A 27,378-nucleotide genomic window follows, 5' to 3' on the forward strand; every position below is an offset into this window, starting at 1 on the left:
TTAGACGTAGCTTGAACAATTTAGTCTTCTATTTGCTAACCTAGTCCCTAATGTTTACAATTCATTTTTTAAGACATTTTACCTTTGCATATCCCAGCATTATCATGCGCACCAGGACCACATTTATATGCACTCCGAGGGACTCATCATGGTAAATTTCATTCACCTAGAAACAAAAAAAGATAATTGCTAAAAGAAAGGAAACACTGAAGATTTCATGAGATGTACATATAAGCTGTGTAATCTCCACAAATAGGTAAGTAAATTGCTATTTTTAAATTGAGTTTAATAGCTGAACCCTGAAATGTAGTCATTTACTTTTGGCTTTGGAACAATCTTTGGATATGTAAATTGCTAATTCTGTAAACTCCACAGTAATATGAACGTACAGGATATGCTCAAAAGGGTCTTGTTATACTAGTGCGGTGTTAGAAGGAGTCTACGTGTGATGTAATCCAAATATAACATTAGCCAAAAGCAACCACAGGAAGGTGACTTTGGCAAATCATTTGCTAGCCTGTGAGTTGCCCGCAACCACAGTAAAGGAAAACAGCAAGCATTTGCCTACTGGGGTGCCTCTGTGACAACTAAGGGTGCTACGTCTGGTTGAGAGATCCAATGGCTATGGGGTCTGTGTGCAGGAGCTGTGGTAGTGTATCTGAGAGCCAGCTAGCAAGTGGGGCAGCTGAGGCAACGACTGCTTGAAAGTGCTACAAGATAGAAATCCTCCAATATTTAAGTTACTAAGGAGACTCTACGAGTACCTATCAGATGAATGTCAGCCCTGGATGCAACTCTGAGTCACTGCTTTTTGTTTAATTTTGAAAAATTAGGCTGAAATTTCTTTTCTTTTTTTTTTTTTTTCTGAGATGCAGTCTTGCTCTGTTGCCCAGGCTGGAGTGCCGTGGTGCGATCTCAGCTCACTGAAATTTCTAAAAGTGACTCGGTATACTGTAAAATCATAGATGTTGGAGTAAGTGCAATCTCAGAGGTCGCAGTCCAACTCTGTTTTATATAGATGAGGAAAATAAAGCCTGTAGAAATTAACTGACATGCAAAACACACAGTGAGCTATTGGCAGATATGAATCTGAAGTGAACTGTAACTGTATCTTCTCATTAAGCTAGTGAAAAATTAGTGCAAATAAAAAATACTTAGCAACATGGCAAATGTTAGCAGGAAGGAGAAAGGTGGAGTTATCAGGCTAGAATGCAAAGTTCTTGGCTGTCTCCAAAAACAACGACTTGACACTTGTTAAAAAGACTAAAAGAGGGATGAAAAACTAACTGCAACTCAGCTTCAGATCCGGGAGATTTGAACAGTAGGCACAGAAATCTGAAACCTGCACAGAAAAGATAGGCATAATCTCATAGAGAGTGGCTTTAAAAATAAATATAACTCAAGAATGACTGAAGAATGCTCTAAAACAAGAAACTCGCAAATCATAGTATTTTGATTTGCCACACAGACCAGGAAGATTCAACTGAATTGTTTCAAGAATCCAACGTGACTGCACAGAAAACCTTAAAAAAATCAGGGTCTTGAATGTAGACTGAAAGCACACTTATTGAATTTGTAGGAGTCACAAACAAGAAAAGAACAGCAAAGGTGGAAGTAAAAAATCTGGCTAAGCTAGAATATGCTAGAGATAACAAAGTATAACTTGAAAAGATGTAAAGTCCTTTTAAGTGGAAAAATGCATGAATATATACACACATACATTTATACATATATACACATGCACGTGCACACACACACATACTCACATACATAGAATGGTAAGACTCAATTTAATACCTGCACAAGATAAGTCAAGCTGTGGAAAAAAATCTGCAATACACACTTGGATTGTGTAAGTGTGCAGGCAGATAGCTCATGCCCAAGTTGTCCCACTCTAGGCTACAGAAAACCTGAAGTATTGAGTGCATTTTTGTGGGCTGTCTTATGACAGAGGTGCTTGACAAAACATGAATATATCATGAGAAGAGCTAACAGCAAGGAGGTCAGAAAATGTGTCTTATAAAGAAGAGTTGGGGAGACATAATGGTTAAAAGCCTGAATGCCGCACATTAATAGTCTCAGATAAATCCTGGTTCAATCCCTCACTGCTTGTGAGACCTTTATTATTCTGAGTCTCAATAAAGCGTACATAATAAAAATAGTATCTCATAGGGTTAGGGTGAGAATTAAGAGACTTAACTCATGCAAACAAATTGCTCAAAAATTTTATGAGTGAGAGGGAGGAAGAGGTTTTTAAGGATATTAGAATATGAGAAGTGGAAAAGAAAAACATAGAAGAATTAATAGCTATAGAAAATAAAACTTAAAACCATTCACATTATTAAAGGGGTGAATTTCAGCTTAATATAAAGAAAAAGTGAATGTTAGACCAAAGCTGTTGTTTCTTATGTCCTTTTTAGTCATGGGCTGATTCTCTTATCTTATGCCACACTTCATGCTGCCGAACTGAAAAGTGAATCAACTCTTCCACCCCTCCTCTTCTGGATTCATTATCTGATAACATATCCCTAACTTTATAGTTGCAATAAAAGTTAAAAGTCAACAGCCAGGCCTGTCACCAACACATTCATTCAGAGACTCATGTCTATCCCAAGAGGCTTCTTGTAAGGCAGCTGTTTCAAATTAGAAACATGGCTTTGCACACCACGTTATACCATGTACTTAGTTTAACGAAGTTGAAAGGTAAAATGCACTTGATGTTAAAATAAGGTTGAACAATGTTAGTAAATAAACAAAACTAGATAACAATAAAACAAAACTAAAGAAAAGGAGACAGAAAGAGTGAATTAATTTCTGGAGAAGGAGAAGTAAGAAAGGGTAGGAGGCACTTAAGCCAATGCACATAACAGTGACAGCTACACTGTAACAGATGTAATACATCAATGCTATAGGAAGCTCCTACATCAGAAAGTCTTAGAATAATAAAATGAAGGAGAGATGGGAATAATGACAAATAGCTTGTGATATTTGAGTTAGTATAAAATGTACATATGGTCATCCTAAATTAGTAAATTCATTTGTACTTAGTGAATTACAAATTAACACAGTGTCAAGAAAGTACAATGGACAAAATTATTAATCTCAATAGCAAATGTGATATTATAAAATGAATAAAAGAGCATTTTTAAAATTCAGATTTACCATTCACCAAAATAAAAGTATTACTTAACAAAAGTCACCATTACGCCAGGCTAACTGGAAAACAGGGTGACCCAGTAGAAACCAAAATCAGTCTAAGAATGCTCTGAGTCAGCATGCGTTTTGAGATTCACAAAATACGCATAAATTATCACAGGTAGAAACAATCAAATACAAGGGAATCATATTTTTACATAGCACAAAGTATTCTTTCAATGTGGCAAATAACCAGCTGTCTATACTGTACAAAGCACTGTATCTTATTATTTTGATTTTCAAGGTTTAAAAAAGTTCCTCCATATTATTCACTTCTAAAATATATTTAATAATTTGAGTGCTTTTCATCTTGCCAGGCCCTATCAGTTCCTGAGATGTACTGTTTTTATATTCTGAAATACATAGAGCATGATAAGAGTTGGAGAAATAATATAGCACCATATTATTAGATATTCAAAACCCTGGGTTCTGTTCCCAGCTTGGCCATGAATAAACTGAGTGATCTTTGGTTGGTCATTTAACCTGAGTCTTGCTTTTCTTGTTGACAAACTCTAATTTTACTTGCTTTGTCTGTTTCACAGTGTTGTTGCTCAAAACAAGCAAGATGCCATATAACTATACTCAGCAAAATACAAAGTACTTGAGCACCTATCTCCCATCCATGCACAAAGTTTAAAAAAAAATTGTGAGTGTATTTTCATAATCTACCTGAAAAGTTCAAGAAAAACAATTGCCCTAATTATAGTTTTTCCTGAAAGGGACCTCAAGATTCTTCTATTTGAAATTTGTTAAATCTCAATCTCATTGAAACACCTAGTTTAAATTATCAAGAAAATTATTGGGAAAAATCATTTAAAAGCTATTTCCAGCAGATGGCAGTATGCATGCTTCAGAGGGGCAAAGGACAAACTGCTTTATACACCTGAATGTGCTTACATACCAGTCAGTATGTCAGTGTTTTCCTATATTTACACATAAATGAAACAATCTCCTTGAAATTAAATAAGAATCGTAAAATATCACAACCTGAGAAAAATGCTACGTTTTAAATGCTTACTCATTTGACTCTTAAGAGCAAAGAAAAATATTGGAAAAAATCATTATTTAGACTTTTTAAAATGTCATCTGATTACAAAATTACCTAAGAGGCATAAGGAAATTCTCATGATCTGGCTGTTTTTAACACTCAAATAATATAGATAAATAACTAAAAGGATATACTAAATTAGCAATTTGAATCTGTCAAGATGGGCTAAATTCTTATTAGGAAATTCTTAATAATTCTAAATAATTTCTTATTTATTAAGAAAGTAATTTTACAACTTTCAGTGAAAAGGAAAGTAACTTTTCTGAAGTAAAAGCAAAATCAACGAAAAGAACAGCTAATAATACAGAGAGCTTATCAGCTTCCAGACACTGCATTAAACACTTTACCTATACTAATTCAAGTAATCCTTGAAATAACTTTAGAGATATTAACTGCATTTTACAAGTGCAAAAGCTCAACATATATTAGAGAGCTCAGAATCCTATAGCGGACAGACGTTCTCATTGCCCAGAGAAGTTAAGTAACTTGCCTGAGATCACACAATTAATACACAAGCAAGGGATAAAAATGAGCAGTCTGACTTCAGAGTCATAGCTATACCCATTTTGCTGTACTTCCACAGACCTGCAGGCCACAACACTGTCATTATGCATAGGATGTGGTTTTAAATTCATCAATAGTGATTCTCAACCTTTGAGTTTAAGAATATAGTGTGGAAACATATTGAGAAAGAGAATGTAAAATTTGCAGCTTCTTTTCATAATCTTCCTTATGTAAATTTTAAGCAAATGAGGAGTCAGAGTTTAAATTTAATATAAATAGGATTTATTGATGACCAGTATGAGAGTATTCCACAAAATATTGAGAAGAAATAAAGAGGAGCTAGAGAAGAAAAATGAAACAAGAAAAGAAATCAAGGGTGAAATGTACAACCAGTGTTTTGGATCGCAAGAAAAGCAGTCAGCATAAACATTCTAAGTGATGTATTTGACACTGCATAATGCAAACCAAAGTACAACTACAAAAAAAACTGAGTATCTTTTCACCATGTGAGCCAACCTATTGGACCATGGGTAGATTTTCTGTGAGGTGTTCAGGGTTGAGCCCAGAGTCTTTATTAAATTACTTGAAGAAAGGGGTGAACAGAACATTAATTCAATTTTCAGATGACCTGATATTGGAAGAGTTTGTCAATGATGTGAGGGAGGAAAAGGTAAAATCAAATCAAGTATTCCTTTCCTTGAAATGAAAATTCCTTCCAGGTTTGTTCCCGGACAGGACAAATTCTCCCAGGACATTTCGCTGGCAGGACAATCTGACCTGCTTTGTCTGACTAGCTGATGAACAGCTTTGTCTGTCTGGCTTCAACAAAGCAATACTCATTTTTTGTTCAGATGGGTGGATTAGGTCTTGAAAGGCTGGATAGCTTAGCAGTGGAGAGCATGAGCTCTGCGTTAGACTGCCTGGATTCAATCTTAGTTGTGTGATGCTGGGCATGTTATTTGTCTCTGTGCCTCAGTTTCCTCAAATGCAAACTGGGATAATTACAGTATTATCCTCATAGGATTGTTGAAAGGAATAAATGAGTTCATATATGTTCAGTACTTGATGCTTGGCCCTTGCAAGTACAAAAAAAAATAGCTATAATTATTGCTATTATTCATATAGAAGCAAATAAACACCACATATATACAAAATTTTTTTTAAAAGAGACTTTTGGTTAACTGAAAGTAAACAAGTACTGACAAGATAGCCTAAATGATTCTGGCTAGATATAAAAGAATTCTGAAATGGACTGAGAAAAATACTACTCTGTCCACAACTATCTCTTACGTAGGTAAAAGTTCCAAATTCATACCTGGTTGGATTCTCAGCCCCATACTCAATACTCCTTTTCCTCAGAATAAAGAGGTGTCTTCCAATCTGCCAACTCTTCCCTCATCTCCAATCTCATATTAATAATAACTACTGTTTATTGATACTTTTATCAAATATTTATTGAACAGTTGCTATGTGCCCAAATGTTCTAGGGGTGGAGAATGGAATAGTCAATACCTTTAACTCTCTGCTCTTACGAAGCATATATTCTATTGGGTAAAACAGCCTATAGGTAAGAAAAAAATAAATGCAAAAAGACATGCAGGCAATGTCATTTGAAATGGGAATAGGTGTAATCAAGAAAACAAATATATGAGTGACAAGATAGAGGAGGACAAGAGGAGGTGAAGATTGGGTACTATTTGGGATTGGGTAGTCAGGAAAGGGAGAATCATGGACAGGAAGGAATAATTGTGTGACTGTTGAGGGAAAAAACAATCTAGGCAAAGGGAAGAGCAAGTGCAAAAGCTCAACATATATTAGAGAGCTCAGAATCCTATAGAGGACAGACATTCTCATTGCTACTTTATAAAGAGACTGAGACCCAGAGAGGACACGCAGTGTTTTCCTCAAATGATTAGCAAAGCTCTCAAGTCTATATGATATCAGTGCCTGTTCTCTTTTCGCAAATACCTTGCTCTATGTTGTGTTTTGTTGTTGTTGTTGCTGTTTTGTCATGGTGGAAGCACTGAGTCTCTAGACAGTCACTCCAAAAATCCCCTCCATGCCCCTTGTTTAATTGCTTCCTTCCTAGGGATAGTAACATTCTCAACTTTCTTTCATGAAAAAAAAAAAAAACCTATCTACAATGTTCTGTGGGATGTGGTACTGTTTGCCATGATATTCTTCAATGACACTATTCTGTTTCTTTAGCATGATTAGCTCTATTTTCTTTGCCTAACCTTTACATGTCAGTGTTGCTCAAGGTTTGTTTGTTTGTTTTTTGACTGTTCTCTTGATACCTGTTTCCCCTGCAATATTCTCTTCACTGCTGTTTCTTCAACCAATACCTATAGGCTGATAAATTCAAAACTTTGTTTTTTTGTTTTGTTTTGCTTTGTTTGTTTGTTTCTTTTGAGATGGAATTTCACTCTTTTTGCTCAGGTTGGAGTACAACGGTGTCATCTTGGCTCGCTGCAACCTCTGCCTCCTGGGTTCAAGCAATTCTCCTGCCCCAAGCCTCCCAAGTAGCTAGGATTACAGGTGCACATCACCACACCTGGCTAATTTTTGTATTTTTGGTAGCGATGGGGTTTCACCATGTTGGCCAGGTTGGTCTTGAACTCCTGACCTCAGGTAATCTGCCCACCTTGGCCTCCCAAAGTGCTGGGATTGCAGGCATGAGCCACCATGCCTGGCCCCAAACTTTTATATATCTAACGGTGATTCATCTCTCTCTCATGCGTGAGGGCCATCTGTTCAACTCTAGTAATAGGACTATCTATTTAGAAGTATACCTGGATACCTCATAACACACCCATCTTGTCTCTAAAACCTGTTCTTCTCTTCTAAATATTTTATCCCAATTCCAGACTAAATCATCCTTGGTTCCTTCTTCTTCTTCAAGTATTAGAGTCATTCTACTACCAAGTACTGCAGACATCTCTCAAACCTGTCCACCTCCACACCCAGCAGCTTAGTAACCATCCAGCTCATGCAGACTGTTGCAATAACGGGTTAAAACTTTTGTAAATATTTTGTATGTAGGTGATTTGGGCGCATTTTAGTAGCTCTCCAGAAAGGAAGATTGTAAGGGTCGATGGTTGTTTTCAATAAACATGAGACTTTCCTTTTATGTGAATTATGTTTTACTTCATTTAAGTATCAAAGGAGCTTTGGAAAGCTCAAGAATAGGCAGTCAGCTGTGAGGCCCTACAGACTCTTGTGTCCTTTGTAACAATGGACACATACCAAAGCCCAGGTAGAATTGTTTACCTTTCCTCAAGATTGAGAAAGATGGGTTAGCACAGGATGCTATAAACTTTTTCTGTGTTTTACAACCCGGGAAAATATAAAGGCTGGAATAAAGTAAGGAAGGATAAGGTCAGTCTGATATCTGTAACCTAAGAAACAAGGATGTGTGAATTTCAGGAAGGGAATTTGAGGCTGCAAAAGCAAATGGGGGAAAGGAAGAAGAAACTGAGATGTTTCAGTAAAAATCTAAGGGACCTCTTAATCGGCAATACTGTGCGGATGTTGTGTTATGTTAAGGTAGCATGTGATGTGGGGACTTACTTCTAGAGTGATAGATTCAGGATATTCCTGGGAAGGTGAGTACGTTTTTATAAAAGGCGGTTGAAGCGACTTGTGCTTGCTGCAATCTATCTCTGTGATCTGGTATGTTCAATCCACATCAGGGAAATTAAGACCGTTTGTTGAGGGAGGGAAGTATAGTGTACATAACAAGGAGTATGGACCTAGATAGACACTATGAACTTAGAAACTATGTGTCTGTGTTCATAGCATAGTGTCTAACAGAGTCTCTCTCCTCCAAATAATTCTAATAATGCATCTCTTTCTAAAACACGGACTGATCAAGTCACTAATCTTCTTAAAAACCCTTTATGACTCTTCTTTGACAAGATGAAATTCAAACTACTGAGTATGGCACTTATTATTTTCTAAAGTTAGCCCCAGCTTCTCTTTCCAGTCTCCTCATCTGCCATCTCCCCTAAATACGTTTTAATTTTACCATGCAGCCAATCTAGAGTGGCTCCAAAGACTCCATGAACTAATACTTTTAGTATCTTGTTACAAGCTGTTCCCCATCTTCCAAAAACCTCTCTCCCCTTTTTCTAGCAGGAAAATGCCAATTGAGTTGGAAAAGTCCAACTCAAATGACATGTCCTCTTATGAAGATTTCAATGGCCACTGGCATTATTTGCCAAACCATATCCTCTCTTTTTCAATTCATGTTTACATAGTACTTTGCAACTGAATCTCTTGAAGATTAATATATTTTATAGATCTCTATCACATTGTATTATCATTTGTTGATTGGTTAATTTTACCTGCTATAATTAGCTCCTTGTAGAAAGGAGCTATGTTTTATTAATTTTTGTCTCCCAATAATTTAATAGGACCTTGCCTATGGTAGGTTATATGTGCTAGGTGAATAAATGCCTAGAGGACTGATTTGAATTCAAATGTAAGAAATGGATTATTGATAATGACTCAGAACAGAAAACTGCTACATGATATGCTAAGGTTACATGAATATGTATACTTTCCAGGTAAATCTGCATTGCACTCACATTCAATGTTTTCAGAAAAAGTTAAAAAATCAAAAGTAGTGTATTTATATAACTATCGTTAAGTAACCAGTAACCACATATATTTGCTGCTAACTCTTGAATAAGTCCATTAATACTTTTTAAGGGCCAGGGTACTTCTGTGGAGTTTATATTTTCTTTACAAATATTGGTTAGGGAAGCTTGCCCTGTTCAGATAACCCATTTATGCTGGTTCACTGTCCATCGTAAAGAGCTAATTTCAATACACAAAGAAATTGATGAATTCACTCAATAATTTATAATTTCTTAGAAGTCCAAGACTGTTTCTTGGTACTGGGAGGCACTCTTTTAAATGAACTGCTTTCTTATCATTTAATAAATCCTGAGATTAAGGCATAAATTCTATTATTTACAGGACTCTAAAAATGTTAATAGGCACATTAGACCCAGAAGACCATTTCATAGATCTTAGCAAATAAAAAAAGATACCTTTGACCTGTCACAGACAGCAGAGTGTTGCTGATGGAAAATATCTGGCACATTGAAAGAAAACAACCTACCCTCTTAACCATAAAAATCTGCCTCATCATCCTGTTAGAATCTTAAACAAGATTGCTAGCTGGTTTGATTCAATCAAGTAACTAACTGAATTCTCATTTCAAAGACTTGAGTTGTATGACAAGACACAGAAACAGATAAAGGAATCAGAGTTTTATCTAGCAAGAGATATATAAAATGACTCAACTTTGTAATGAGAGGCAGTGAAGTTTGGGGAGGAAGAGCTTCAGGCTCAGAAGGCAGATACAGATCTGGGCTCAGGTCCTGACTCTGCCATATTAGCTGTCTGACCCTGGGAACATCACCTAACTTCTTTCAGCTTCAATCTCTTTATTTGTAAACTGGGACTAAGGCCGAACGCATCCTAGAGTTGGAAAGTATTAAATAATTTATGTAAAGTATTTATCAGAGTTTCAGGCACAAAGAACTAAAATGTTAGTAGTATTATCCTTCACTGTTAACATTAAATCTTTATTTTGAATCTAGATGCAAAACTAGATGATTTCAAGTACCTTCAAAGATTTCATCACTAACCTTAATTCTCCACAATCTATTTTCTTCATTGACCAACTCATCCACATAAATGGAACCATTAACAAACAGAATGTTCAAGCCAAAAAAAGTATAAATTATGGTAGATTCATCTCTTTCCCTCAGCCCATGGATTCAATAACAAATCCTACTGATTTTACCGTAAACCACCTATTATTACTGCAGTCCTCATTGTCTAATAAACCATCCTCTCTTGCCTAGACATTTATACTCACTTTCCAGTTGCATCTGTCTTCATTGTCCGTAGGCCTCTCCAATTTTTCTTTACAAGACCGAGAGAAGCAGGCTTTTATTTTGTACTTAAGCCACGATGACCTTCTTTTAGTTACTAAAACACATGCCCTTATTAAATGGCTGGATCTTTTACATTAAGTCCCAATTTAATAATCAGTTCCTGAAAGAAGGTTTTCTTAATCAAAATGTCTATGTATAACCTCTATCACCCATTTGCTCTGTTATTCTCTTTCCCGGCAAACTGTCAGTTCCTTGCATAGTTCTTATGTAGCCTATGATGTAATTATTTGATTTCTCCACCAGTCTATAATCTCGCTGAGATCAGGAAATAAGCTTATTTTGTGTTAACCACCATATACCTGGTATATAGCATTAAAATATTTATTAAAAGGCTGAATCAATCAAAATTTTATTGCATGTCTACCACATGGCAGACACTTTTTGATATAATTATGAGGCTTAATAATATACAGTAACTGTACTCAAGGAACAATCAACCTATTAGAGAACTGCTCCTGTTGAGGTTTGGGTTGATAATTATGGACCATGTCAGGAAATTAAAACTTTAAAAACTCTACTCTCTTGAAGCTTGGTGAAGGATTCAGGCAAGCTCCAAGAGGGTCAACAATTTTTTATCATGCTTATTGGAATATTCCCAATACCTAAAATAGCCCTTGCACATGGCAGACGATGCGTCAATATTTATAGCATGAGACATGCCCCAGAGCTGAGAACCACTTTCCCAGCAAGTCAACCATCTTACAAGATAGCAAAACTATAAACATTTCTTAATATAACAAGATATGATATGGAATCCTAAGAAAGGCTTAACATATATGACAAATCTCTTATTTGAAACATTAAAACATTGGACAGGTTCATATCCATGTGTTTCTTCTTCATATAGGAAGCTTGGTGAAATGTCAAGATCTACAAAATAGAAAGAGGTTAAACAAAAGCAGATGGAAGACATCTGATTATTCTCTCCACTGCTTCACAAAGGTGTGGGGATGAGTTAGAGGGTCTCCTTCCTTTCTTGGGAAGTTATATCGAAATCATCTAGGGCCTGCTCAAACTTGTTCACTTGGCCCTCAAGCCTCCAGAGAAAAGTGTTAACATAGTGAGCTACCTTTCCTGTATCCAAACATTTGCATGGCAACACCTACAGAATTTTGCCTCATTCACACGCACAGTCATCACTGTCATTAGGAAATACGGCCCTGAAATAGATTAAATATATTTGTATCCAAAAAGTGGACAACTTGCATGGCTAATTTAAAATAGCAGATAAACCAAAGAGATTTAACATTACTGCTGACATATAATAGCAAATACTGTGTTTTAAGTGTTCTCATTACGCTTAAATTATGATTGAGTTAAAATTAAAAATAACTTAAACATTCTAGGCCAGTTTCTCTTCCCAGTAACACTGTCTTTTTTTAATGATTAGCTTTACAACCTTATCATTACTTGAGACTGTTTTATGAACTGTAAATAATTTTTTAAAATTTAGCTAAATTTTATTAACATTTTAAAAGTCTCCTTTTCCTCTGAAAAAAATTGTAATAATTTCCATTTTGCAATATAGTTGGAAAGAATATATGATACACAATAATTGATAATTTATTTCTTAAACACTGCTCCCATTATATCATTGCATTTGCCATCTATTTCCTCTTGTTTTGAGTCCAAAATTTCTGACTCCCTCCCAAGATTGTTCCTGATCTACCTCTACATTATTTATATACATTTGTTCTTCTTTCATTAAATATACATTTAACACTTAATACACGAGCTCTTTTCAATAAAAGCATGACACAACAAATATAACCTCTTTAAAAGGGAGTCCCGTTTAAATTAAGGTGATAAGTCTGAAGCAAATTACTTGGACCTAAAAGTATTCCCTTAATTCAGGAACTACCATCTGGGTTCTGATATGGAAATGAAACTGACAACCAGGTAAAGGGAAGAGCACATCTGCTGAGTAGTCAACCAAGGCAAAGTTGACAAACCATTTTAAAGGACAGCAAGATCTTTTCTCTACCATAGGGATACCTTTCATCCTAATCAATGCAGAAAGATAGAACTGTTTTTGCTGTTAGCTTTCTTCTACAGTTTCTCTCCAGGACCCTATCTGACATTTCATCTAAGTCTCTATGTCTATGTAGGCCTCAAGCCTAGTGAGTCATAATTTTAAATGACCATGAGAAATCATAAAGCATGGCCAGCACAGGAGATAGTTATTTGAACATTGTTAGAAAAAAACTGAATGTTCCTGGTCTTGAATTTCCATGAGTTAGCTTCATTAGGGTATCATTGTCGGTTTCTCTTTCTGCTTCTCATTCTCATTTGATGATGAATTACAGGAAAAGGAAAGAGCCCGCTCAGGTCAGTATTTTGGGTCTGACAGGCTACAACAAGGCAGTGGGTATGGAGGAGAGGGAAGACTTCAGTCTTCTGTCTGTCTTGGCTAAAGTTGTCCACCTGACACCAGAGGGAAAACCTGAAATTATCCAGTTGGAGAGTGATGGGAGTTGGGAATAAGACTAATTTAGAACAAGGTTTCTAAATCTCAGCACTGTTGACATTTTGGGCCAGATAATTAAAAATTCTACGCTGTGTAGGGCTGTCTGTTGCGCTGTAGGATGCTGAGCAGCATCCGAGGCCTCTCTCACTATTAGCAGTAGCATTCCCCTCCACCCCCGCCCCAACCACCAGTGATAACAATAAAAAAAAAGTCTACAGACATGGCCAAATGTCCCTGGGAACTGACATGGACACAAATGTATCTTCAGTTGAGAACCTGATTTAGAATAATGAAAACCTTGTGACTATACACTTAAGTATATGCAATTGTATGTGCAATTCAGTTCTCATTATTAATAAAACTATTTCATTCTTCATCTGTGTGATTTCCATGTCTTTCAGTTGGTCATGAAGTTGGAGAGGGAAGGGGACAAGTGTTATTCTCACCTCTCCAAATCTCTTACCAATACTAATTACTTAAAATGCAACTAATATATTAAGTTTAAAAAAATTATTTTCTCTCTCATAGCTCCATTCTCTGACACTCTATTTATTTTAGAAAAATTTGTATTTGAGACAGAATCTTAGCCTATTATCCATTTTTTAAATAGATTTAAGAACAAAAGTCTTCTTGACTGTTTTTAAAACATAAAATGCATCACTTTGTTATTCCTTTGACACTCTCAAAATCATACTTACTACTTACTGTCTGGTGAATATACTGTAGCCATTCCTACACAGAAACCCTTCACATTTTCACATGTCCTTCAAAAAACACAAACAAGGCAAACAAAAAACAACAAAAATAGGAAAAGAAATCTCTAAAAGCAGTTTAACTCCTAACTTCTTGATGAATTACATAACTAATAAACTTGTTGAATCTTTCAAGTTTATATAATGATGAAAACTAAGTCCCAGAAAGAGACATGATTTGTCTAAGGTCACAAAGCCAACTAGTAGTATGACTAAAACTAAAGCCTTACCCTCCTAAATTCTAATTTAATAATTTTATCATTTAATGTTTGGATAACTATGGTCACATCTCCATTTGCTAAAGTGTTATAGCATTTATGATATACTGCCTATAATATGACTTAATAATAGCATAACTTTTATTGGTTAGGTTCTTTTTCCTTCTAATTTTCCCATGTATTTATTTTTTCTCCTCTAATAGTTATAAGTTCTATGAGGACAAGAAACATATCAAAATTTCTGTTGCATTACTCCAAAAGCCTTCTTATTAGGCACATTTGCGGGCCAAATAAGTCTGTACTGATTGTCTTCCAGATACTAGAAAAAAGTAGCCCAGGGACATAATGAATGACATAAGAATAACATCTCCATAGGAATTTTGAAATTTTAGATCACTTACAAAGTAAAATTTGGTATAGAGAACTAAAATATGATTTTCTATTTGTGCATCTGAATATGGCACTGTAAATAATGGATGACTTGTATTTACTCACTTCATCCTCTCAACATCCCTATTATTTTTCTCAATATGCTGATAAAGAGACAGAAGCAGGACAGAGAGTCCAAGAAGCATGCCAAAGTTACACAACTAGCAAAAAGTTAATAGTCAAAAGGTTAATATGAAAAGTTCATTGTCAAGAGTTGAAAACATTCATGTGATTCACAAAGGATGATCGTCTATACACATCTATTGCCAAGGCTAGTAATTTGTTTTCTGTGTGTTGTTTGGTCTTCATAACAGAAATTAGTGCCAAGAACAAATAAACATGTGTTTGAATTTCTGTACTCATTTTCTTTTTCACAGAGACATGGTATAAGTGTAATTTTATAAATTGCTATCTCAATAGACCAAAATATTATTAACAGATATTAGCATAAATAAAATCATGTTTCATGAAATTAATAATTTTTCTCCTTCAGTACAGTTGCTTGAAATCTAATCTTAAGCATGGGGGAAAGAGGTAAACTATAGATATCCAAGAAATTATATTAAATATCAAAAGTTGTGCGAGGGGGAGGGTGTATTGAGAGATAGGGAAAGAAAACAGAGCATAGGCTTAGGTAATAAATTTGCAAGATCGATATAACATGTATTATTGGCATGAGGTAAAATATATAGAGTACATCAACATCTCAATTATCTTTTACAAGTAGGTGGTTTACATGTTATTATTTCTCCTCAATTGTTCTCTGCCAATTTAAAAAGAAAGAACGAGGTTTCAGGATATTGACAAAATTTCTTCAAAATCTGATTAAGGTTCATAAAGGAGAAATAAAGATAAATTTAAAGAGACCATTAGTGGTTGCTGTGCAGCACTGTGCCAATAGTTGTATACTTGGTATTAATAAATACATTACCTTTGGTCTTATAATGTTGAAAAAAATCACATTTGTTCAAAAGCTGTAACAACAAGAATCCACAGAGTTACCAGGCATAAATCATTCTACATCATCCTGTGAAGCAGAGTGATTCTAGAAAGAACTATTTTATCCTCCATGGGCCACATCAAAGCAGATGGACAAAGTCCTGTGAGTTTTGATTATCCCCAGAACAAAATAAAAATTACAATTCATGGTTTAATTCCATATCATTATGGCTTTTTAAATTTATGATTTGATTCCCCCTTGACAACAATGGAAAACTACTTGATCAACCAAAAGAAACTTTTGCTTCATGCTTCCTTTATTTTAGAGTTCTTGTATTTTAAATATGTAGCTCAATAATTTAAATTTAATGCCATCATGTACATATTTTGGATGCAGGGCACAGTCATGGAAGTTCTCACACAGATTGCCAAAGGGTACCAACAAATAAGAGAAGTGAATTAAAAGATCAAAAAGCTTTAAAAAGGAGTCACTACTCACAATGTTCATCAGGGTCAGGAGGTAGTTTTGGACATGCTCTTTGCCATGGAAACGGACCACAGAGTCATCCACTCCCAGCAGTACCTCGATGTTGTAATCGTTTTCTCCCGCGTGTCTACGGCGTCTCATTGTTTCATTCAGTTGCTGGTGGATGTTGCCATAAACAGTACCTAGATCATCAAGGCCTTCCAGGTCTGACTCTATTAAGAAACAAAAGGAATCAGGAATTTCAGTTTCCCCAATTTGCCTTCCAATAACTTCTTAGAATAAAAGAATTTTCTCAGGGGCCTATCAGTATCATTCATAATCACTGAGATGCTACTTTTCAGTTTATTCCTTAAATAATATGCATATGCATATGACCAGACAGACCTGCTACAAATTCAACATAGAACAGCAACACTGAGGGTAAAATCATATTATTATACAGGGAGCGGTGCCATCATGGCAGACTGACTATTCTGTAAGGATAGAAGTGGTTCAGTTTTTCTCCCAGCAAAGAGCCAAGGCAGTGGGGGTGTAGAATACAGGCTGGCTATGTAGTTATTAAATACATTGACATTACAAATAAAAATAACTCCAGTATGTTTACAACGATTAAGTTACCATAACCATGGAGTATAGAATTTGTGTCACATAAATTTAAATTGCTCCTCTTTCCAGTAACCTTAATTTAAAAATCAAATTATAGCATGGCAACACAACAGCATCTAGTAATATGATTATCAGTCACTATGTATTGCTTTATTTCTTCTGAGTATGGTTTTCTAGTGAATGCTGCTAGTGAAGAAGTGGATATACAGGGTATATACTATAAACATATGTGTGTGTGTGTGTGTGTGTGTGTGTATGTGTGTGTGGATAAGATAGTATATCACATACAGGGTACATATTATATACATATGCCAATAAAATATACATATATGTGTGTATGCAGGGATACACAGGAAAACTTTAGTGCTCCACATTTGTACTGGCCATCATTTGGATGGCAAGTCATTTCAGCTGCTATTTATCTAAGTCTGAGATATCAAAGTAAGAAGTCAGTCAGAAAATAACTTATATTCAAAGAAAATTAAAAGTAAAAATCATTTCTTATTTAATGCAGTTCAAGAAACTTACATTTTTTTACTTTCCAGATGAACATTTCGCACGCACATACACACACATATACATACACACATGCCTATATACATGGAAAGAAAAAGTGAGAGAGACATCATCAGGTTTTAATGACCTCAGTTATCTGTTTTCAGATGACTGTATTTTTTTAGAAAAAAGTTCTAGTGAATTAAAAAATAAAATCTATCATTTGGATTAAAATTAGAGATTATTCAAAACTGCTGGTACATAAAAACAAAAAATATATTCATCCCCATTTCAAGTATATAAAACTTGGAAAGGATTTTATTTTATAAACTGCCTTGATGTCTAAAACAACCACATATCTAAAAACAAGTTTGACAGAACCAGCTCTGACTCATGCTTTATATGATGGTTTATTTCTTGCGGCACTGGGGCTTGTTAGTCATTTGAGCCAGCATCTAACACTAATAAATAGGTATTCTCCTCTCCGCCTTTGTGGCTTTAATAAAATTAAGACAGGGGAAAAATAGGTGTCTCTTGGCCAGGAAGATTGATGACCAAGCCCTAGCCACAAAGGATTAGAAGTAGTGAAAGTACAGATCCTACTCACACTTTTTCTACCTTTAAAAAATATACAGAAACACCAACACCCTCCCTTACAAGTAGGGGGACATGCTCTGAATGTGACTACTCAGGTTTAAAAGCTCTACTTTAATTCACTTTGACCTAAGCCCAACTGCTAGCTCATTAGCTGGGAAAATTCTCCTCACCAAGGAATTACATTGGTTCCACAACACATAAATAACTCTCACCATCGTCCACATCAAACAGAAAGCTTTCCTCAAAAGTTTTCAAGAGCTGCAAACCCTCACTGAGGTCAAGAGACGACTACACCTGCAAATAGCTTTACTATTCAACCTCAAGTCTTTTTCACACACTTGAGAATGTGAAAGGTTGTGATAGCTAGTGTACAAATATAGGAAATTCAGACATGAGCTCTCAATTCTAAAAATGGCTCTTTTTGGCAGAACGCTCAGAGAAAACGTCCAATGGAAATATAACAGCAATGTTATTATATCATGAAGCCTGATGTGTGAATGAAGTAGGCTGAATACTTATTTCAGAAAGGCAGTTCATTCTGCTTTAACACACCTTTGGTTTGGCCTTTGCAAGTCTCTTTAAATAGGTAGTTTTCTGGTAAGGAAACAGAATCTCTCTTTTTATTGCATAAGAAACCTGGGAAAGAAGAAGGAAGCCTTTGAAAATCAAGAATAATTTGTCCCTACTTTCCCCCATGCTGGGCAGTGTTCTTTCCATGTTTCCTAAAATGCACAATATCAAATATTTCAAAGAAAGACAGTAGGATAGCTTCTGGCACTTTTTACTTATACTCATCATTATAATTACAGACAGCTCTGAGGCTGTGAAATATCTTCATTCATAATGAATTTGTCTTAGTAAAACTGCAAAATTATGGCAAAGCTATGACAATAATAGCAACTGACATAGTTGACTCCATCTTGCTTCTAACCTCCAAGCTGTTCTTGGTTATTTCTGGGCATAGGTCAAACTAACTGAGAGGAATTTAGTTTGTAGTTTAACTTTAAAGCAAGGATGACCATAGCCCTTCCCACAACTAAACTGCCTTTGTAAAACTAATGAAAGGCCACTAGGTTAGGATTATGAATGAGGTATGAATTCTTTTAAGATACAGGCGTAATAAAATGATAAACTGCTATTGTTCCAGAGGTCACAAGATTGGAAACTTCCCCAATTACTTCTTTGTTTTGTTTTGTTTTGTTTTAGACAGAGTCTTGTTCTGTCACCCAGGCTGGAGTGCAGTGGTGTGATATCGGCTCACTGCAACCTCTGTCTCCCCGGTTCAAGTGATTCTTGTGCCTCAACCTCCCAAGTAGCTGGAATTACAGGCACACACCACCATGCCCAACTAATTTTTTTTTTTTTTTTTTTTGGTATTTTTAGTAGAGACAGGGTTTCACGCATTGGTCAGACTGGTCTCAAACTCCTGACATCAGCGATCTGCCTGCCTCAGCCTCCCAAACTGCTGGGATTACAGGTGTGAGCCACCACACCTGGCCCCAATTACTTCTATAGATAGCACCACCATTGTGGAACCTAAGACTGATCTTTTGAGATATTTTTCAGCCTGTGCATTCTGGCAACCTACTGACCCCACCCAAATGCATGACTCATGACTCAGCTGGTACTGTGGCCCCCACCAAGAGGTGGACTCAGCATATGAGGACCATTTTCCAACACCTATTGAAGCGGCATTGTTGTCTGGGGTAAAGACCCGAGGTTTGTCATCTTGCACCAAGGAAATTCAGTATGCGGACACACACAAGAAGTGGGTTTAGGAACAAACACTTAATAGGCAAAAGAAAGAAAAAGGAGAACAGCTCTCTCTCCTGTGAGAGAGAAGAGCACCCAAATGGGGTTTCCAGCCCCGAGCAGAGTACACTGGATTTTATAGACAGGCTGGAGATAGTAATGTCTGATTTACATAGGGCCCACAGATTAGGTGGACCAGGTGTGACAGTTACATAGCATGCGGGGAAGCTGGCCGTCCCATCCTAATCTTATTATTCAAATGGGCTTTCCACTTGGCCAGTGCTATGTTCTCCCTTCCTTACTGTACATGTGGCTGGCAAAGAGAAGGGAAGATGGAGCTGCCATGTTGGACATGCCTAGCCCCCAGTTACCCCCTTTCCTATTGGCACAACTGCCAGCGTTCACCTAGCAAGTTTCTAGCTTGCCTTTCTATGTCTGCAGCTCGATTTTACAGGCTGCTCTTTGTTAGAAAAAAAAAAATGATTTGGGGCTACTTTTCATTAAAAGAAAAATGTTACCAAGAACTTCCCTACCCTCACTATCCACCTAAATAATTTCTTCTTTACTCCTATATCACTATGATCGTGTCTCCAAACAATCAGCAGCACCCATTCCTTAGTCCCCTGCCTACCAAAATATCTTTGAAAAACCCTAACCGCTGAGCCTTTAGGGAGAAGGATTTGAGTAATAACTCCACTTGCCATGTGGCTTAAATGGTGCTAGCTGAGTTGGGCAGCAGAGAGTGACTTATGTGACAACAGAATTAGCAGAAAAAAGGAAAATCCAGGTTACACAGAACTTTCTAACAGGTGTGTTCTCAATTGAGCATTCAAAAGGAAAAAAAAAGGCCCTGCAAGAGGCAGAGCAGTGTTATTAATCTCATGCTTCATTCCAAAAGGATGATGCTCACAGTGCTTTTTAAGCTTCTCAGAAATATCAAAGGCAATCCCCTCTTAGTTATTAGAGTAAGTTTTCTTTTTTAAAACTTTTTGGGAAAAAGTATGTTTCTGAAGTTTACCTTAGGAATTACTGATGTACATTAATTACTATTTTGGAAACATTTTAATTGTATCCTTTTGTGCACCCCCTAGTTTCCCAATTGCTGTATATGAATTTGCAGAAGTGATCATTTTACTATAAGGCCTATTTTATCAGAATGAATTTTTGAGGGGCATATAGATGTTCAATCAAGTAACAATAAAAATTGTCATTTTTAGTGTTAAGTATAGGATTATCAGTGTTAAATCAGAATTTTGAACTTACTAGACAGAAAAAGTAGAATATAACTTTCTTTGCTGATTATGGACACTAAGGCTTGAAACATTTTTAGGAGAATGACATGTTCATATGCTTAATCATGTTTATAGGAAATCAAAGTATAGGATTAGTGAAATTGCTCCCCACCCCAGAAAAAAAAAAATTCCTATGGTCTGAAAAAGGACAGGAGATGAAGGTAAAATTAGAAAGGTATAAGTTCTGAATCTAATACAAATACATTCAGGGTTGGAACACAATTATAAGCATACTGTGATGATAACCATCTACCCAATATTCATTCTTTCTTCCCTAAGGAGCAGAATGTTAATGTTATTTGAAATAATAATAAACCCAGCAAAAAGTCACTCCAATCTCCCTGTGACCAAGTGTTACATGTGACTAAGTATAAGCCAATGAGATCTAAGCAGAAGTATTGCTTATATCTTGATGCTTATGGCTCCTCAAACGAAGACAATTCATTCCAGTAGGAGCACACTCCTTTGGCCCTCCATTCAATCACTCAATATTCCCTTCTGCTTCCTAGAATGTGGACTTGATGTCTGCAGCTCTATGGGGTGATCTTAGGATCAAGGGACATGCTGAATAGAGGAGGGTCTGACACTTTAAAGGAGTGTGACTCCTCAGTGACTGTAGACTCACCATACCAGCCCCGGATTACCTAAAAACAAACTTCATTACATACTAGAGGTAACACTTTCATCATGTTTAGGTCACCCTTCTAATGAGTTTTCTCTTGTATGCCACTGAATCTAGTCCTAACATACATGACACTAACAAATTTTAATTTTGTTGACTAGGTTCTCCCAGTACTCTTACTCCCTATGAGAATGCAAGCCAATTTTCACGTGAATAAGTGAAGAATAAAATAAGATTCATGTTACCAAAATGTACCATAGTAGCATTCTTTGTAGTGCATCATTTCAGAAAATGAGAAAGCATCATATTGTTTTACAGTAACAATTAATACAGAATGAGGCTCTATGTAAAAATCTTGCATTCTTTGTGAACAGAATACTGTTATGAAATGAAGTAACTGGAATACTACGGGTTGGATTCTGGATTTTCCAAGAGTAGGTGGAGATCCTATAATCAGCGCTAAAAATAAGCATAAATTCCAACAAATGTCATCTGTCAACATCAGAAGCAGCGAGCAGTTAACTTAAATAATTGTGTTAACCTGTTTGTATCATCTAATAGTGATTTTTAATTGACATCTTTTAAAAAAAATTTAAATTAAAGTTATCACTTCCTAAAAGGATACAGTAACAGCATCTCTACATATGTGGAGGCACTGTTTTACCAAGATATAACATGTTTCAGTGAAACGGAGCTCTATCCTTCACAAACTGAGAAATTCCATAATGACAGTTCAAACAACTATATTCAGGCCAATTTATGATGTCAATTCAAAAGTTTCACTAAGTAACTGTTGCTTTTATTTTTTAAAGACATAACCATTGAGTGAATGTTAGTTTCCGTTATTTCTTCTCCCCAAAAGTTCTAATTCTAAAATACATGTGTTTGCTTTTGTTTTTACTGACTACTTTATGGAATAACATGACATTTTTTAGATGGGAAACTTCTTACCTTTTAAGGAAAAAATGTTTTAATGCTTTAGGTTTGTGATTATTAGCAAATGAAATTTTAAAAGTCACTTTAATATCCAAAATATGAACTCTGATTTGCAATAAAAATCTTTTATATGTCAGCTAGGATGCTTCTAACTGCAAATCAAGAAAACTTAAAGTGTCTTCAGCAATAGGCTCACGTAACAAGAGTTCGAGGTACGGTGATTCCTGGTTAATCCATCAATAGGTCATCAAGGATTCAGTTCTTTTCATCTTTCCACATCCTGCCATTCTTGGTGTACAAACTTGGTCTTCAAATTAGCTCCTAAAAATGGCTACACGAATTCTAGCATCAAAGTCATGTCCAACAGGTTGCGTCTTCCTGTATTACTTTCTTAGGAACAGGTAAAAACCTTTCCTGGAAACCCTCTGGTAACATTTAACTCCATGTTTCAGTGGCGAGAATTGAATCACAGGGGTTTGAAATAAAAGAGAAGGAAACGAATATTGTACAGGTTACCCACCTTGATGAAATCTTTTTCAGATCTTCCTTTTCCCTCATCCCTTAGTAACAGTCTTCCACTGGTATCTTTTACACTTAGTTTTCATTAATGCATTTCATGTTTATTTTCTTCTATTATAATTTATTTGTCTAGAGATAACTTCTGCATTCTCTTGGCCTCAATATGTTTTGAAAGATACAGTCCTTCATTTCCATAGAAGTGGATTCTCAGAATTGTCGCTCATTCAGTCCCATTGCAACCATTTAATTTGATTTCAGTGGTTTATTGCTGAAACATTTGGGTGTGGGCAAGGTTGTCAGATAAAATACAGTATTCTTTGTTAAATTACAATCTAAGATAAACAACAGTATTTTTACTATAGGTATCTCACAGATATTGCATAAGACATACTTAATACTAAAAAACCTACTCATTGTTGTATCTGAGATGCAAATTCAAATGAGAATGCTATAGTTTTATTTGCTAAATCCAGCAACTCTAGGTGTGGGGTAACTATCTTTCTCCAGGCAGTACATGCAGTTACATGAACTTATACCCTCTTCATCTCACTTTTCTCCTCTACACTTCTGTCTTCAGCTCTAGCAGTGGACATTCACCCGGCATGGCCAAGTAGCATATGCCATTTCCTTGACTCCAGTACTTGGTTAAAAGATGTTCAAATGGCCTAAATTATGCTAATGAAATTGTGAACTAGGACTTTTTAATTTGGAGCTACTAGGAAAGAAAAGTTCTCATCACTAAGCTGAAAACTGGCGGAATATAACAATGTAGGTGTTTACGGCTAACATGAGAATAGTTGTTGGTCTAAGTTTAATGCTAGAAGAGGAAAGTGGAGACTACTAATAGTGAATAGACTGTACTCCAATGATGAGTATGAGCCTGAGAATTCACCCACTAATTTTTGAAAACTTGGTTTTTTCAGTTTCACAAACCAATAAACTACCACCACCTCATTTTCTTATTTTACTCCTTTTTTTTTTTTCCTTTTGCTTAAGACAGTTTGATGTAAGTTTCTGACAGGTGAAACGAAGAGCAGCCTGATAAACAAGCCCATTTATATCCTTTCTCTGCTACAGTCTTTGATAGTCCTCATTTTCCTTCTCATTCTTCTTCAGTAGTCAACTATTCTTAGGTCCCACAGTGTTCTGAAAAAGACTACATATTCCGTTTTATTTCCCAATTTGTTTATTTTATTCTCTCGGTTCTATTTTAAATGAATAATGTTGTTATTAGAGATTTCTTAATTTCTTTTATTCTTATTCAGCTAAATCATAACTAATTTTGGGAGACAGTAGTTTTTAATTTTCACATTTTACTGCTCTAAACATCTAATAGCATTTTCATTAACATTTCTCTTCCCCTTGACTAAATTATATACTTTCTTATTTATGGCTTTTGTAGTTCAGCTCTGCTAAATCAAGGAGGTGATAGAAGAGTAGAGGAAGAGGTCACCACACCCAATTACTAGATTACATTCTAGTAATCTTAGACTGCTAGAAATTAAGGTTTTCTAAATAAGCTCCACTGCGTAGAAGAGAGGTGAGATTCCTTTTCACAGCTGCTAATTTCAAAGCTCATGTTACTTCCATCACTTGCCACCTAAATGCAACTTTATTAAGGATAGAAAACCTCTTCACCTCAAACTTCTCCAGAAACTCGATATTCGCATTCTAAATCACTCCAATATAGAATGATTAATAAAAATGTAAACAAGTCATTATAGCCAAACTATTAATATTAATACTTGCCATTTATTCTGTCAGATAAATATTTAAAGGCCCTGGACGCCACTTTATGTTGCACTGCTCTAAGCACTGTGAATCCAGCAATGGACGAGATAAACATGTAGATTATCCTCATAGAACTTACATCCCAGTGATAACAACTATCAAACAGGGTAAGAAGACTAAAACAGGAGGAAAGGAGCAAGAGGGACAAGGTGAGGGAGGCAAAATTTTAGATAAGGTTCTCAAAAGAAGGCAGCAAATGGGTGGGGATCTTGCAAAGTGACGGAGTAAGCCACACAAATATCAAAGTTATAATTGACTGAGATATATGTAAATATTTTATGAGCATATTCATATTGATGTTACAGATTTTTAATAAAGAGATTGTATGATATAATACAAAGAAAATCAGAATAGGATCAGGAATGCAGCAAGCTGACTTTCTAAAATGGCCCCACTAAGATGCCCTGCCCTAGTCCCGAGAACCTGTGCCTTTGATGAGGTATCATTCCTACGATTATGTTATGTTATATGGTACAATTGACCATAAAATAGAAACATTATCCAAGTGGGCCTGATCTAACCTCATGAGACATTAAAAGCAGAGATATTTCCCTGGCTGGTGGCAGAAGGGAAAGTCAGAAATAATGAAGCAGGAGGAAGATTTGATGAACCGTTGCTGGCTCTGGAGATGGAGGGATTCTGTTTCTGGACAAGAGAGAGGTATCTAGTTGCTGACAGTGAACCACAACCAACGGCCAGCAAGGAAATGAGGATCTCAGCTTGCAAAAACAAGGGCTTGAATTCTGCCAACAACCTGAATGAGCCTGGAAATGGACTATTTCCCAGATCCTTCAGATAGGACTTCAATCTGGCCCACACCTTGATTTTGGCCTTGTGATAAGTTAAGCATAGAACCAGTCCAGCCACCTTAGACTTCTGACCTATAGAACTGTGAGCTAATAAATAGGCATTGTTTTAAGCTACTAAATTAAGGGTGATTTATTGCACAGTAAGGGAACAGAAAATGATAAAAGGCGAACTGAGTTCTAGTTCCAGCTCTACGATGATGCAGCTCGATGATTTTGAGAAAGATGCTAAACTTATCTGAGCTTCAATTTCCTGAAATAAATAAGCTGTGCTAGCTGATCACTAACATGTTCTTTCTGGCTGAATTTCCATAATTAATAATTAGGCCATAATTTCACTAAATTATTAAAGATGGTTATTATTGCTCTGGCTGTTTTGATCATACATGATTGATCATACTTATAATTTATTTGATGCTAAATCCTTCATCAAGGATACAACCATCATTAAAACTTTTTTACATGAAAAAAAGTGCTACACTAAAAGAATCTATATTATGATATAAAATACTTCATAAGAATATAAAAGTCTAGTAACTTATCACAATAAGAGATAATCTTCCCATTCTCCCACTTAAAGAGCACAGTGTCCATAAAGTCTGGAGACATTGGCAATTATATACAATTTTCCGGCCGGGCGCGGTGGCTCAAGCCTGTAATCCCAGCACTTTGGGAGGCCGAGGCGGGTGGATCACGAGGTCAGGAGATCGAGACCATCCTGGCTAACATGGTGAAACCCCGTCTCTATTAAAAATACAAAAAACTAGCCGGGCGAGGTGGCGGGCGCCTGTAGTCCCAGCTACTCGGAGGCTGAGGCGGGAGAATGGCGTGAACCCGGGAGGCGGAGCTTGCAGTGAGCCAAGATCGCGCCACCGCACTCCAGCCTGGGCGACACAGCGAGACTCCGTCTCAAAAAAAAAAAAAAAAAAAAAAAAAAAATTTCCAAGAACACCTTAAATCTCTTCTCTAAAAAAATAATATGTTACCTATTTTTTTTTTCAGATTTTATAAACAAACTCACTTGTCTAAAAGGTAACACTTAGACATTTTTAAGCATTATGTAACCACAGTACAGATCAGAATTTTATCCTGATTAAAAATTTACTTCATATCTCTTTGTTATGATGCAATACAATTTTATTAACATATGTATGCTACTTGCAATAAAATTTTACTAAAGCAGAGTTCCAAACACATGGAATTAAAATGTATGTTATTATCACATCAAATTATTGGAGAAGCAGTCATTCTACATTTTTAAAAATCTAAAGTGTTTTTGCTTATTTGAATAATACTGATCAGTTTTAACTCACATTCGGATTGGTCAGTTTTTATATCATACACAGTTAACATTTTTAAGCCACAGTAATTATTGCAGATTGAAGATAGATCTATGACAGAACATTTGCTATCTAATATTATTAATGGAATACTATAATTCCTAGTCCACAAATAATATTATTCAAGTTAAATTTAATAACAAACCTTTTTTGCATTCAAATAAAATTGTTGAGCCATTCCTAAAGTGATTTCCACTAAAGACACTTCTTTGCCAATATAAAATTATTCTTAGTCTAAGGAATAAAATATGCCAGAAGACAGAAACATTGTTACCACATTTTACTACATAAATGTGTGCCTATAATGTAGTCTCTGAAATCGTATTGACCATATGGATGGAAAATAATGGGCATTTTTATATTTTCCATGTTTTCTAAGATGTATAAACTATAGATTTGATGATTGCTTTAATATTTGTGTTTGCTAATTCTAACATTTTTTGTCAGTTCTGTGTCGGTTTAGACAGATTTCTTTTTTTCATTACTATTGGTTGCATTTTCTTGTTTCTCTGCATAGTCAGTAAGTTTAGATGGGAGGTCTGACATTGTGAATTTTACCCTTTTGGCTGCTGGATATAGTTGTATTCCTATAAATATTCTTGAGCTTTGTT

The 27,378-nt window shown here is 35.8% G+C and overlaps 1 protein-coding gene across 1 annotated transcript in view; it reads right to left on the minus strand.

The window, feature by feature from the left end:
- The window catches only part of ADAMTS3 (ADAM metallopeptidase with thrombospondin type 1 motif 3), a 279,687-nt gene that overhangs the window by 41,551 nt on the left and 210,758 nt on the right, over positions 1-27,378 (minus strand). Inside the window, exons 5-6 of the mRNA XM_017958779.2 lie at positions 16,024-16,223; positions 83-166 (exon numbers count right to left, since the gene is read on the minus strand). Of these exons, the coding sequence (XP_017814268.2) occupies positions 83-166; positions 16,024-16,223 (284 nt within the window). The remainder of the gene's footprint in view (positions 1-82; positions 167-16,023; positions 16,224-27,378) is intronic.

The sequence above is a fragment of the Papio anubis genome, chromosome 3, assembly GCF_008728515.1.
Source record: "Papio anubis isolate 15944 chromosome 3, Panubis1.0, whole genome shotgun sequence".
NCBI lineage: Eukaryota > Metazoa > Chordata > Mammalia > Primates > Cercopithecidae > Papio > Papio anubis.